The sequence below is a fragment of the Trichechus manatus genome, unplaced genomic scaffold, assembly GCF_000243295.1.
Source record: "Trichechus manatus latirostris isolate Lorelei unplaced genomic scaffold, TriManLat1.0 scaffold00021, whole genome shotgun sequence".
NCBI classification, from domain to species: Eukaryota; Metazoa; Chordata; class Mammalia; order Sirenia; family Trichechidae; genus Trichechus; species Trichechus manatus.
In genome coordinates, this window is record NW_004443957.1 from 1,933,290 (window position 1) to 1,947,736 (window position 14,447).

The 14,447-nt window shown below is 40.0% G+C and overlaps 1 protein-coding gene across 5 annotated transcripts in view; it reads right to left on the reverse strand.

Annotated features, from left to right (window-relative positions):
• MTR (5-methyltetrahydrofolate-homocysteine methyltransferase) overlaps positions 1–14,447 on the reverse strand; it is a 121,813-nt gene that overhangs the window by 87,409 nt on the left and 19,957 nt on the right. For all 5 annotated transcript variants that reach the window (XM_023727987.1, XM_004372790.3, XM_023727986.1 and 2 more), the window contains 6 exons: positions 13,056–13,145; positions 11,596–11,665; positions 9,226–9,318; positions 7,166–7,272; positions 3,128–3,187; positions 1,697–1,791 (listed from right to left, as the gene is read on the reverse strand). In XM_023727987.1, coding sequence (XP_023583755.1) covers positions 1,697–1,791; positions 3,128–3,187; positions 7,166–7,272; positions 9,226–9,318; positions 11,596–11,665; positions 13,056–13,145 — 515 coding nt within the window. The remainder of the gene's footprint in view (positions 1–1,696; positions 1,792–3,127; positions 3,188–7,165; positions 7,273–9,225; positions 9,319–11,595; positions 11,666–13,055; positions 13,146–14,447) is intronic.

Here is a 14,447-nt window from a genome sequence, read left to right on the forward strand (position 1 = left end):
AAAAAAAAAAAAAAAAGAGTAGCTGTTGGGGCTGCTTGAGTACAACCAAACACCTCATGGGATTTGGTTTCATGGTTTGGAGGTTTAGAGTCATGGTTTCATGGGACATCCCAGTTTAACTGGCCTATTAACATGGTGCTCCTGTTTTACCTCCTAGTTCATATTAGAAGCTTACAAGCAGCCATCCAAGGCACAACAATTAATCTCTATTCATCTGACAACAAAGGAAGGGGAGTCAGGAACAGGAAGAAGATATGGAATGTGTGGCTAATTGCCTCCATGAACAACTGCTTCCTTTGTCATGTGACCAGAAGAACTGGATGGTGCCTGGCTACCATTACTGAACATTTTGATTAAAGATTCTATAGAAGAATCCTGATCAAAAGGTGGGTAATGCAGAACAGAATTTCAAATTCTCATGGACTCTGGGCTTTCTGGAACCATGGAGGGTGGATGAATCCCTGAAACGACTTACTGCCCTGAGATAATCTTTAAACCTTAAACCAAAAATATCCCCTGAAGTCATCTTAAACTGAACTATAGTTCTGCTTAACTGGTTAAAAAAAGAAAAAGTCTTCCTTGAGTATTATGCTCTTTTAAGAACTATCTGTATGTGATCAAACTGACAACAGCAACTGGAAATATTAGATAGGAACCTTAGGGAGCAATGATTATGTTAATGAGAGAAGAACAACTCAGAAAAGGAGAATGTTTGCACAACTTGAAAAATGTAATCAACGTCACTGAATTGTACATGTAGCAACTTGAATTGCTGTTATGTTCTGCTGTGTATATTTTTAGCAACAATAAATAAAATCTAGGAAAAAAACGAAAACAAAAAACATGAAAATTATTTTAGAGTAGAATGCAAAAAATAATTTTTCAGATAAAAACATGAACTTCAGAATTCTGGCCTTATCCCAAGGTAGACTGCTTCTGGTTGCCCCATAAATGGGAGGCGGGGGGGGCGGGGGGGGGAGACTTTGTGAAACACTGCCTGACAAATGTAAATGACTAGTAACAGCTCTAAAGTATTATTATGCAAGCATTGTCTTAAACAACAAGGATACCATTTACAGACACGAAGGCAACAATTTGGCTAATATGGGAACACTCCAAGTCCCTCAAAATGACCCACTTAGAAACAGAACAACCAAAACAGAAATAAGAATGTTCACGCATTGTGAAGAATGTAACCAATGTCACTGAACAACGTGTGTATAAATTGTTGAATGTGAACCTAAACTGCTGTGTGAACCTTCACCAAAAACACAATAAAATATTATTTAAAAAGGAAAAAAAAAAAAAAAGACTCACTTAGGCAGTGGTCTTCTGTAGCCTTTAGGGAAAAATCTGAGTATACTTAAAACAAAGCCAGAATACTGCTGTAACAGTACAGTGGAAATCTGTAGTAGCATCTCCCCCGAGGCAACTGAAAAACAGCCAACTCCAGCCATGTCACATTTTATGTTGTTAGTTGCTGTCTAGTTGATTCTGACTCATGGTGACCCCATGTGGGCTGTGATCTTTTGGAAGCATATCGCCAGGCCTGCCTTCTGAGGCATCTCTGGGTGGGTCTGAACCACCAAGCTTCGGCTAGTAGTGGAGCGCTTAACCTTCTGTACCACCCAGGGACTCCTGCCATATTTTATATGCATCAGAAAAGATTCCCCAAAAAGAAACTGAGTCAACTCACCAGAGTGGGTCTGCATGAGACACACTGATGACAAATGCCTCGCTTGTCTGTCCAGAAAGAGTCCGCCCACTTTTATCAACAATTGTCCCTGAAATCTAAATTAACAAAGTAAACCATGTCAACAATATAAAGTCAAGTTAAGAATATAGTCACAAAGACAACATAAGTGAGCAAGCTGACTTTCTTTGTTCTCTGACAAGGATGAGAACTATGAAACTCAAAAGTCAAAGGCAGCACTTTTTATAATGGTCAGGATGAATCAAACCGATTGCTGTCAGGTCTATTCTGACTCATTAGCCACTCTATAGGGCACGGCAGAATGGCCCCATAGGGTTTCCAAGGCTGTAATCTTTATGGAAGCAGGCTGCCACAACTCTCCTGCAGCCAAGCACTTAACCACTGTGCCAACAGGGCTCCTTATGGTCATGACACCCATTGCCGTCAAGTTGATTCTGACTCATAGCGACCTTATAGGCCAGAGTAGAACTGCCCCATATGGTTTCCAAGGAGCGGCCGGTAGATCCGAACTGCTAGCTTTTTGGTTATCAGCCAAACTCTTAACCACTGGGCCACCATGGTCATGACAGACATATGCAAAGTCACCTGGGGTAGGAGGGTTGGCAAGGCATAAATACAGAGAACAGGGCAAGTCACTGAGGCAAAAGCAATGAACAAACACAGTTTAGAATTCACACATCCAATCCCACTGCAGAAGGCTTTCCCAGACACCTCAGGTTATCCTGGCCTCCTGCTATTAAACATCCAGTTCATCTAACACCCTTGTTTTGATTCCATTCTATTCTTACTAAGCAATCTTAGGACTTTTATCTACTTCCGTAAAGATTACAGCCTGTGAAACCCTATGGGGCAGTTCTACTCTGTCCTCTACGGTCACTATAAGTTGGAATCGGCACCCAACAACAACTGACTTAATAAACTGGCAGTCTGGTGTCTTCTTCAGTGTTGGATAACTTGCAGTCAGCACGTAAGTCCATCTCTCCTTGGGCCCTAATGAGAACAAGTGGCTTCAGTGGACCAAATCCAGCCAGGCTTCTTTTTAACAACCTACTTTACATCAACTACTTCTAGGTTCATTTTCTTGACATTTCCAGAGATTACACTGCTATTGGTCTAGAATTGTTGGTGAGGGGGGTGAACAGAGGAAGTTAGAGTAGGTGACCCCTGGAAGATACTATTAGTAGTTTTACCATGCGATCTCGATGCCGTTGAGTCGATTCTGATTCATAGTGACCCTACAGGAAAGAGTAGAACTGCCCCATAGGGTATCCAGGGAGTGGCTGGTGGATTCGAACTGCCCACCTTTTGGTTAGCAGCTGAGTTACTGTGCAAGGGGGGGAAAAAACCTTCAAAATGACAATATTAATAAAGAATAAAACTCATTTTTTGAAAAGTAAACATTTTAGAACTTACAAAGATAGGCCGGGGAGCATATTTCTCTTCAAAGAGTGTCTGCAGTGCAAATAAGGCTGCCTGTCAGGAAAAAAAGAAAAACACCTTGATTTCTAAGAGATTGTGTCCAAGGTCATTTCAACTGCCTGATCAGAATGTTCCATTTTCCAAGACCTCTTCAGAGAAGATACACATCAAGCTTTCAGTACATTCTCTATAATGGACAACCTCAGCATCCCTTTCTCAAGTGGAACACTATATTAAAACAAAACAGGTATTGACGAAAGTTCATCTATGTACTAATATTTTCTCTTTGGAGGAGCTGAAGATCGATTCTTTCTTTCTTCTCTCAATTAAAATAAGTAAGAGTGTCCAGGTCTTCCACATCCATACACATACATGGTAGGTATAAGAACCAACAGTGTTGTGTCAATGCAAAAAAAAGCGTGAGCTTAGACTGGGTTGTACAGATATGAATCCATGTCACTCTGGGCTTCTCAGTCCATGTTTTATTAAGTTCCAGGCAACACATCTTCTCTTTCCTTTTGTCATTGTATTTCTTGATTCCAAAATGTACATATTTTCACAATTTTATGAAATCAGAATGCAACCTGTAATTAATGTGTAATTATGATAATCATTGCAATGGTGGATTTTTTTCCTTGGGAAGTGACAAAGTCATCAGTTCCAGACTTTAGTTTTTTAGAACTAGACAAATTTATTCTAAAAATGTCATGGAAAATAAACATGTAAGAATAGCCAGGAAAGTTCTGGAAAATAAAAAGGCAGAGAAGGAACTAATGAAAAGGAACTAAGCCTACTAGCTACTCAGACATATTATAATGCTACAGTAAATAACATTAGGGTACTCATGAATTTAGCATAAGGGTGACATTCCATATCATTTAGTATAAGGGTGACATTCCCATCAATGGAAAATAATAGAAAGCTTAATAGATGTTGTTAGGAGAACTAAGTAACCTTAGAGAAAAAAACAGTTAGAGCTCTACCTCATTCCTCACTCCAAAATAAATTCCTGATGCATCATGAGAGAAACTAGCCCTTATATAATCAAAGGAACCTTATGTCACACATGATAAAACTTAAAAACTCAACTTACAAAACATGTCTTAATGCTTTATCCCTTACTGTTATGCCCCCACTGTTCCTAATCTAAACAATGCTGTGACTGTTTTTAAATGCATATCTGAGTCTCATTTCAGACATTTTTCTTATCTTAAGACGTTTATGGTATGGAAACCCTGCTGGCATAGTGGTTAAGAGCTACAGCTGCTAACCAAAAGGTCAGCAGTTGGAATCCACCAGGCGTTCCTTAAAAACCCTATGAGGCAGTTCTACTCTGTCCTGCACGGTTGCTGTGAGTCAGATCGACTCGACGGCAATGAGTTTGGTTTGGTTTTGGTTGGTTTATGATATTTCTCTTATTTTCAAAATATGTATCTTGATTGCTTTTCAAATTATAATTTGTTTGCCAGAGATTCACAAAACAATTTCTGGAAAGGTGTATGAAAGAGAACCACAGAACTGAAGGGTTAAGGATGAAGTGAGGTAGTCGTCTAGCTTCTAGCTGATACCACCTCCTTCCTTCTTCCTCATGCAAATATTCTTAGTAAATCATAAAAAAAAAAAGTTTCAAATATTCTGAGTCTGTTGTCTAATTTCTTTTAACAATTAAAGATTTGATGAACCTATAAAAGCACTAGGAGCCTGGCAGCGAAATGGTTAAGCGCTCTGCTGCTAACCGCAAGGTTGGCGTTTGGAACCCCCCAGCTGCTCCACGGGAGGAAGATGTCGCAATCAACTTCCATAAAGATTTACAGCCTTGGAAATCCTAGGGAGCAGTTCTTCTCTGTCCTATAGGGTAAATGTCCCTGAGTCTGAATCAACTCAATGGCAATGGTTTTGTTTGGTTTGGTTTTATAAAGGTACTAGGTAAAAGAAGGGCCGTTTTTCCTCCGTATCTTGGAATTAAAAAAAAAACCAACCTGTTGCTATAGTCAATCCCGACTCATAGCGACCTTGTAGGACAGAGTAGAACTGCACCATGGGGTTTCCCAGGAGTGGCTGGTGGATTCAAACTGCCGAATTTTTGGCTAGCAGCTGAGCTCTTAACCATTGCACCACCAGGGCTCCTATCTTGGAATAGGACACTTCTAAGTATAATCCCTATCAAATCCCCCCACAAAAAAACCAGAATCCATAAATTCAACCATATAATAAAATTAATATTTTCCTGCACCATTATAAAACAAAAACAAATACACAAAAAGCACCACAATAATATCACTACCGCCATCACAAATAAAGTGAAAAGGCAAACAACAAATCTGAGGACAGTATTTGCTACTCGTCACTGACCCCGGTCTGATTTCCTGAGTAAGGACTCAATAAAAAAAGACAAAAATCTAATAGAAAATAAGGCATAGGACACAGATCAGAGAGAAGGAAATATAAATGGCTCTAAAACTAAAGGATGATGCTGAAATTTCATTTGTAGTAAAAAAAAAAAAAAAAAAATTTAATTAAAACTGCAGTGAGACATCAGTTTTTATTTTTCCCTTTGGAAAAGATCAAAAAGTTTAATAATACATGGTGTTAGAGAGGGTGCGCAGAAACCAGCACTACTGTACACTGCTTGCTGACGGGAGTGTAAATTAGTACAATCTCCAAGGAGGGTAATTTGACACTAAAGATCAAAATTAACAATGCATATACCCTTTGAATCAGCAATTTCACTTGTAGAAATTTATCCCATAGAAATACTTTGCAACAAAATATGTATGAGGATATTTTCTGTATCACTGTTGGTTAAAATAAGAGATTGGAAACAACAGAGGATGGACTCAATAAATTATGGTACATTCATATAATGGAATACTATGCCCCCACGAAACTATGAAGCAATTCTACACATATTAGTGCAAAGTGGATTGAATAATCCAATAAAATGGAAGAGATTTTCACACAGGATAAAAAAACAAGATCCAACTCTATTCAGTCTATAGGAGACACACTTTAGGTTCAAAGATACATAAAGGTTGAAAGAAAAAGGATAGAAAAAGAAAGAGAATGCAAACAGTACAGCAACCACAAGAGAGCTGGAGTGGTTATACTAATATCAGACAAAACAGACTTTAAGACAAAAAATGTTACTAAAGAGGGACATTTTATAAAGACACATATACTAGAGTGTAGAGTAGGTTATGTTTAAAATAGTGAAGGAAAGGAATCCATACATCCATACGTTCTTACATCTGCATAGAATCTCTGTCAGGACCCACAAACTGGGAATAGCGGTTGCGCTGGGAGGAGAGCTGGATACCCAGAAATAAGAGAGGGAAGGAGATCTACTTTTCACTGCATGTATTTATGTACCTTTTGAATTCAGGAGCATGTGCACGTGTTTATTACCTACACATATATACACGCTATTAGGTTGTTAGCTACCACCAAGTCAGCCCCCAACTCACGGCGGCGCCCTATACAACAGAATAAAACTCTGCCCAATCCTGTGCCATCTCCATGATAGGTTGGGGATCGGACCGCTGTGATCCATAGGTTTTCACTGGCTGATTTTCAGAAGTAGAATGCCAGTTCTTTCTTCCTAGTACATCTTAGTCTGGAAGCTCTGCTGAAACCTGTTCAGCATCTTAGCAACACACAAGCCTCCACTAACAGACAGGCAGTGGCTGCACATGACGTGCATGGGCCAGGAATTGAACCCAGGTCTCCCATATGGAAGGCGAGAATTCTACCACTGAACCACCTCTGCCGCTTAGACACATATAGAACTATATATGAAAATATTTATTTTCATAATTAGAAAGTATATTTTTTAAAAGCTAAAAAGATAGCTTTTTTGAAGTTTTCTTATTCTACCAGCCTCAGTTTAAAATATTCAAGACTAAAACGAAATGAAATAAATTTAACGTTGTTAAATTTATTTAACTTTGTTAACGGCTTTATTGTCTTCTCAATACATTAGGGGACTCATCACAGCCCCCACCTGAGCCCTGTCCATTCTTCTCCTTAACTCACCTTGGCATTGGCAGTATCAAAAATAGTTTCAATTAGTAAGATATCAACCCCGCCATCTAGAAGTCCTTTGGCCTGCTCTTGGTATGCTTCAACAAGCTCATCAAATGCTGCAAAAAATAAATCATACGCAGAACATCAGTCATCAGTATTCTCTGAACGGTCCCAGGGCATGCTAAGTTCAGGTCTGGCACCTGTGAACTAACTATTGCTGGTTTCAAATGCATAGTTTAAGGACAACTCTACTGTTGTGGATTGAATTGTGTCCCCCAAAAAGATATGTTAAAGTCCTAATCCCTGTACTGACTATGACCCTGTTTGGAAATACAGTTTTTTTTATTATGTTCATGAGGTCATAAGGAATAGGGTGGATCCTAAACCTAATCCCTTCTGAGTGGCGTCTTATAAAAAGGAAAACAGACAGGAAGAGTCAAACACGGGGAAGATACCATGTGAAGACCTATCTAGGAGCCAAGGAATGCTAAGAAATGCCCAGGGCTACAGAAACAAAGAGACAAGGATCTTCCCCTAGAGGCTACAGAGAGAGAACATGACCCTACTGACAACCTGAATTTGGACTTCTTGCCTCCAAAACTGTGAGACAATAAACCCGTTTTTTAAAGGCACCCACTTTGTGGTATTTTTGTTACAGCAGCACTAAGTAACTAAGACACCTACCTTTTGCAAGAAACCAAATCAAGAAACATGGCCATGATGGAGGTAAACAAGTAAACTGAACACAAGTTATTCTAAACACTTGTCACATAACCGCCACTTCCTTTCCATGTGTGAGCTGAGTATGAGCGAGTGCGTGGGAAAGTTTATGAATTTCTTGGACCCTGTACCTTACCTTCAACATCCTTAAAATACATAATTCTTTCCACAGATTGTTTTAATCAACCAATTAAGAAATGTGTCAAACTGACTTAGGTGCATCACAGGTCAGTCACACCCTCAACTCTCTGTGGTGAACCTGTAGCAGGATTTTGCTCCTGCCCTGTTACACCAACTCCGTCAGAGAATGGACCTGTTTGATGGGTAATTTCAGTCTCAAACAAAAGTATTCGTCACTCCTGGCTAAAGTTATTGTTTGAAACTTCTTGGTCTGTCTGTTTCCTCCCGAGAGGGCATTCCCCTCCCCATTGTATCCTCACCACCCCCTCAAAAAAAAGGAAAAAGAAAAAAACCTCATATATTCAACAGAGAAGCAAAAACAGTAAATTTATGCTCACTGTGTAAATGTATTTCATCTTACACAACACAAGAGAAAGGAAAAGTTAGCTCCCCAGTGTCGAGTACACCAGAGACAGCACTGACCACACATAGGCCAGGGGTAAGCCAGTCCTGGTGAAAAAAGCGTGGTATCACTGCATGGAAAGTTCTGTAATCAAAACACCTACAAACTGTTACTTGCCTGAACTCGTCATCCACACAATAGTCATCACCTATGTAGTACCATAACTATTAAGCTCTGACAGTTTAATTCTTTTTGTTTTTTACAGCCTTGATGCTTAAGTAATTTGCCTAGATTCCTGTATTTCTAGTAATTTGCATCTCAAACTCTGCTACTATGTTTATATAGCTTCCACTGCTTTCTAATAAACTAAATGTGGACATAATAGGCTATTCTATAATAGGCCAAGTCCTGGGATCCACATTGCTCAACCTAACAATTTAAAATTTTGTTTTGATTGGTTTTAATTCCACAGCTGATAAAGAATCATTAGCATAACACTATGTACATGTGAAAGCAAACTCTAGTAATGACTGTCTTTTTATTTTGGTTAAGAGATCGGCTGCTAACCAAAAGGTGGGCAGTTCAAATTCACCAGTCCCTCCCTGGAAACCCTACAGGAGCAGTTCTACTCTGTCCTATAGGGTTGCTATGAGTTGGAATCAACTTGACAGCAATGTTTGTTTTGTTTTGTATTGTTAGCACTTTATGTGGATTAACTCACAATAACCCTGAGGTAGATCCTATTACTATTTCCATTTTCTAGATGAGAAAACTGGAGGACAGAGGTACTTGCCCAAGTCAATTATTATATATGATAAATACTCACTGATGTTTCTGTAATCTGGTCTTTCCACAGATGGGGACACAGACAGTGTCTTATTGGTTGGACCCAGAGCTCCTGCCACAAACCTCTTAACTCCTTTGAGAAAAGAAAAAGAAGTATGAAATTTTGAAATCATTCAACCTTTTTGCTGTAAATCAATAGCCTGTAAGATTTTTCCTAGAACACAGGTCTACAATCCCACATCCACAACTCTGAAATCCAAAAAGCTTAGAGCCTAATTTTTTTTTGTTAATTTATTGGCAACAAAATGCAACCTTTCCTGAACTTACAGGAGGCCACTTAGAGTCTTTATCCCACTAAGTGAAATAATACACAGATTTTGCCACAAAAAATATGTTTGATCATGCGGGCTGTCCCAGATCCCACTGGGAAAAATTACATACTACAGAGGATACGCACATATTTGTCACCAAGCCAATCCAAAAACTGAACTCCCACACATCTTGACTCAAGCATTTTAGTAAGTAATCCTTTTTTATCATCACAGCTATTTTTGGACAAAGTATTTCTCTACCTATTTTTAGGAAACCTTGAACATTCTGAACTTAGCACAGGTTCTGCAAAACCTCCTTACAACAGCATAAAGCTTGAAAGGTTCCCTAGTGTTGTACTGCAGACCCTTCACTGAACAGAAATATTAAATCAAGACTAATCATTGTAAAGCCCGAAACTGAAGTATGAAGCAGATCAAATAACCACCTCTTATAACTGTTTTGTAGAAAGTGACTATGAGGTATGGAACTGCTTTGCAGCAAACAACTTGGCCTTTGGTCCTGGTTCCTGAGAGCTGGACCACGTCTGAGGCCAATAAGTGGGGGCTGACCAGACCAAGACGGACCACCTGGGAGCCTGATGCTGACTAAGCCTCAGGGAGTCCAAAAAAGGCCTTGGAAGATGGAAGCTCCAAAAGCTTCCAGGTTGTGGGGAGCAAACATCTGATCTCAGCAAGTAAGCCTGTGCCCAGATCCTTGCCTGAATTCCCCTTTGTGTTTGTATCTTTTTTCCTTCTAGATTAAAGAAAGCTCCTTCCCTGCAGTTTGTGAGTCGTTTCAATGGATAATAGGACCTAAGAAACAGAGAAGGGGCCGGTACCCACTAACCTAGCCCACTGACCTAGTCCCAGGTAAGTGGGGATGAAAGCGTAATGGCTGCATGGGCAGCTGTGGTCTGAACTGACCCTGGGGTCGGCCTGGTTTGACATCACAGTGACAATAACCTTTCCTCTAGGTTAAAGTCTAGGGGCTTCTAAAACTGCCTGAGAAGTTGTCTTTATTTTACGTACCTTAACAAAAGCCAGGGATTATACTGCTCATTATCTTTGGTAATTTTAACCACCCAATAGTCTGGGCTATGCTTTACAATTTACTGGAGAAGACTACTGACTAGTTAACAATGTAGCCTTTGGACAGGTTACAAGTCCAAATACTCTTTTGGTTCCCCAAAGCTGAGCAGTAATGTGAGTATAAGAAAAATGTCTTTACCTTTTCCTGCTTTAGCGGTTCAATGGCCTCCGACCTATGACTCTGTTTGGGTAATACTCTATGCATTTCCATGGATTTAAACATTATCTCTCAGAAACAGAGCTCTGTAAATTGCTCTGGTCTTCATTAGTATGCTATGTGTCAAGCTTCCTAACATTTTGCTTTACATCTTTCCTGTTCGTAGTAATTTCACATTTCCAAATCTTAGGGGGCTGTCTATATTTCTTCTATTCCTTTCACTCCCTCAAAGCCTCCCCACCAGCTGGTGTCCAAGTGTTCTTATGGAAGCCAGCCAGGAGGTTAGTTATTTTCAGGCAGTCCCAGCAATACTGAATCTAATGTCACTTTTTTGGGTGCTGCACAGAGCCTTCAAGGACATCAGTGGTATAAAGTAGTAAATGTTCAAACGGCAAGATCACTTTACCTAAATAAGTCGATCATAGCGCAGAGGGTGGCTTTAACAGGACTGTATGAAATAGCCTAATGATAACCAAAAACAACAAAGACACTCAGCTGCTATCTTAATAACCTGATGATGTGCTTCCAAAGAAGGTAAACCCAGTTTAGCTCTAAATATACAAGGAAGCCATAGTCCCTGATACGAAGTTAAGCTATAACCTTCAGCAGGGTAAACACAGAGTAGACTCTGAGCCCAAGGCTCACAGGAATAGAAATAGTTCAGAAAGCGGGTGGCTGCTTGATTACGAAACTGCAGAGAAGGTACCAACAAACAAGAACAATACAGTGTCTGCAGTGTTGCTGGTGATAGGACAACTGTCGTGAAAGGAAGGGCTGCAGTAAGGACAGCACATTATGGCTGAGAAAGCCAAAGGAATCATCTGTGCACAAAAGGGAGAAGCGTGTTCCTTACCTGTGTGGAAAGTCACCTCCTCGGCAGCTTTTTTGGCCAGTGCTGCAGAGCACTTGTTCATCCGATAGGCCTAGCACAGCAAGAACACACGTTATCTTGTCCTCCTTCTCCTCCATACAATAAGTAAGAAATTTATGACCATCTAACACACAGTGTTGTTGAGTAAGGAAACGCAGAGTGAATTAATTTGAGGTCTGCATGAAATCTTAGCTGCGAAGGCATATCGGCTGTCCCAGCCTTGAAAGCCAACAGGGAACTGCTTTTAGGTTCTTCCTCAAAACCAAGAGCTGGCTGGTAAAAAGGGCAATCTCTGGACATCTCGCATGTCTGACAATAAGTGGATGTAGTTAAATGTTCTGAGAATTAGAAGAAACTGTAGTAATGAAAAAAGCCTAGGCTTTAGAGGCAGGAGAGGAGGCTCCAGAACTAGTGCTGTCCCTGCCTAACCGTGAAACCTGGGGCAGTCCCTCTAGCAACTGCTCCAGCCTCAATTTCCTCCACTGTACAATGGTCGGAATCAGTGGTTTTTAACTTTTTATGGAATATTAACCTCCTGAGAATCTGATAAAGGGCCACGGACCCTCTCAGTGGGAAATAAAAACAAGTACACACATACACACAAAGTGTTGTCTACAACTTAAGGAGACTGATGGACCTCCTGAGGCCCTTCCACAGACCAGGTTAGGAAGTCCTGGAATAGGTAATCTTCATGATCCCTTCCAATTCTAAGATCCCACGACCCAGTAATTAAGAAACCAGAATATCCTAAAACCAGGTTTGGCAAATTACAGCATGAATCCTGTTTTTGTAAATAAAGTTTTATGAGAACACAGCCATGCCCATTCCTTTACATACTGGCTGTAGTTGCTTTTAAACTACAATGACAGAGGTGAGCAGTTAGGATAAAATAGTTAACTATCTGTTCCTTTACAAAAAAGTTTGTCAATTCCTGCCCTGACATAACACAAAAGTAACTATAACACAATTTTATTTTCCCTTGTTAACACAAAGGCACTTGGTCTCATGAAGTCCAATATCATGAGAAAAATCCAGTGTCGGAGCACTTGGGACCACCTGCATGGAAACAGAGGCAAGTGTCTGGAAGAGGAGCACACTGAAATGGGGACGTCAGGCTCTATCATGTATTTCCATCATTCACATCTTAAACAAAATTTGAATACGGAAGCATAGCGTTATATAAAAGGGAACCAAATCTACCACCAAATACTTTAAAAGGCCTCAGAGAACTGGGTGCACACAGTCAATGATTATGCCTTTAGCAACAGCCACTGCATAATAAGTACCATTTTTATTTGATTATTCCTTACCCATAAAAGAAGCCAATTGGCAAATGAATGGGCAAGGTATTTGTTTGATTATGCAGCTCCAGATTTTCTCACTGACCAAATGCAGCAAATGCTCATGAGCATCTTAGATAGGAGGCAAAATGGATTTCTTACCAAGTGTTCAAGGCCATAGTCAGCTTGGGCAACACTAGTGCTGCTAAAAGTATTTGTTTCAATGATATCTGCCCCAGCCTGCAAGTATTCCTGTAACAAGAGATAATGATGTCAATGCTCATGAGTTTTAGAGTCCCTGTCCGTCAACAGTACACTTTTTCATCATCACCACCAAACATCTTTTGATCATTTACTAAGTTTAAAAGACAGCACTAGAGGCTAGAGATACAAACACCAAAGAAAACTAAACCAGCTGCCATCGGGTCAATTCTGACTCATGATGACACCACGTGTTTCAGAGCAGAACTGTGCTCCACTGGGTTTTCAGTGGCTGTGACTTTTAGGAAGTATAACACCAGGACGTTCTTCCAAGGTGCTTCAGGGTGGATTTGAACCGCTAACCTTTTAGTTAGTAGCTGAGCGCTTAACCGTTTGCCCCACCCAGGGACTCCTAAGAGATGCAAAAAGGTAAGAGTTTCACGGAAAGGGATGTGGTGTAAATAAATAAGCACAAAACTTGAATTCGGGCTAAGTTCACACACTATCTCTAGGGTTGTGTGAGTATAGGCAAATTCCTTAAACTTGGAGTCTCAGTTTCCTCATCTGAAAGTACTGAAATCCTATTCCGGGGGTGGCTGTTTAATGATACAAGATAACATATCCAGTGTCTGGCAAGCGATGGGCACTTATCAAAAGTTAGTTCTGTTCCCTTCCCTACTCCCTGCTTCAGCACAATCTGACCCCCACTGGAACTGCACTCTCTCTGAGATCTCAAATTCTGAATGCCCTCTCTTACCACAGTTTTTTCAGTCTACACCTCCTAGTCCCTCGAAACCAGTTCTTCTTTTTTTTTTTTAAATTTTTTATTATACTTTAGATGAAGGTTTACAGAACAAATAGTTTCTCATTAAACAGTCAGCACACATATTGTTTTATGACATTGGTTAATAACCCAAGACAGGTCAACACTCTCCCTTCTCAACCTTGAGGACCTTTTTTTTTTGGTGAAAATATGCATAGCCAAAGTTACACCATTTTGAAAGTTTCTACATGTACAATTCAGTGACATTGATTACATTCTTCCAGTTGTGCTGCTATTCTCACTATCCTTTTCCAAATTATTCCATCACCATTATCAACTCAGTGTCCCCTAGGCTTCCCATTAACCTTTTAAGTTGCTATTATCAATTTGATCTCACAGATAATTCTTTTTTTTTTTCCTTTGTACCTTAGATGAAGGTTTGCAGAAAAATAGCTTCTCATTAAACAATTAGTACACATATTGCCCTATGACAATGGTTAACAAACCCATGACATGTCAACACTGTCCCTTCTCAACCTTGGGTTCCCTATCACCAGCTTTCCTGTCCCCTCCTGCCTTCTAGTCCTTGT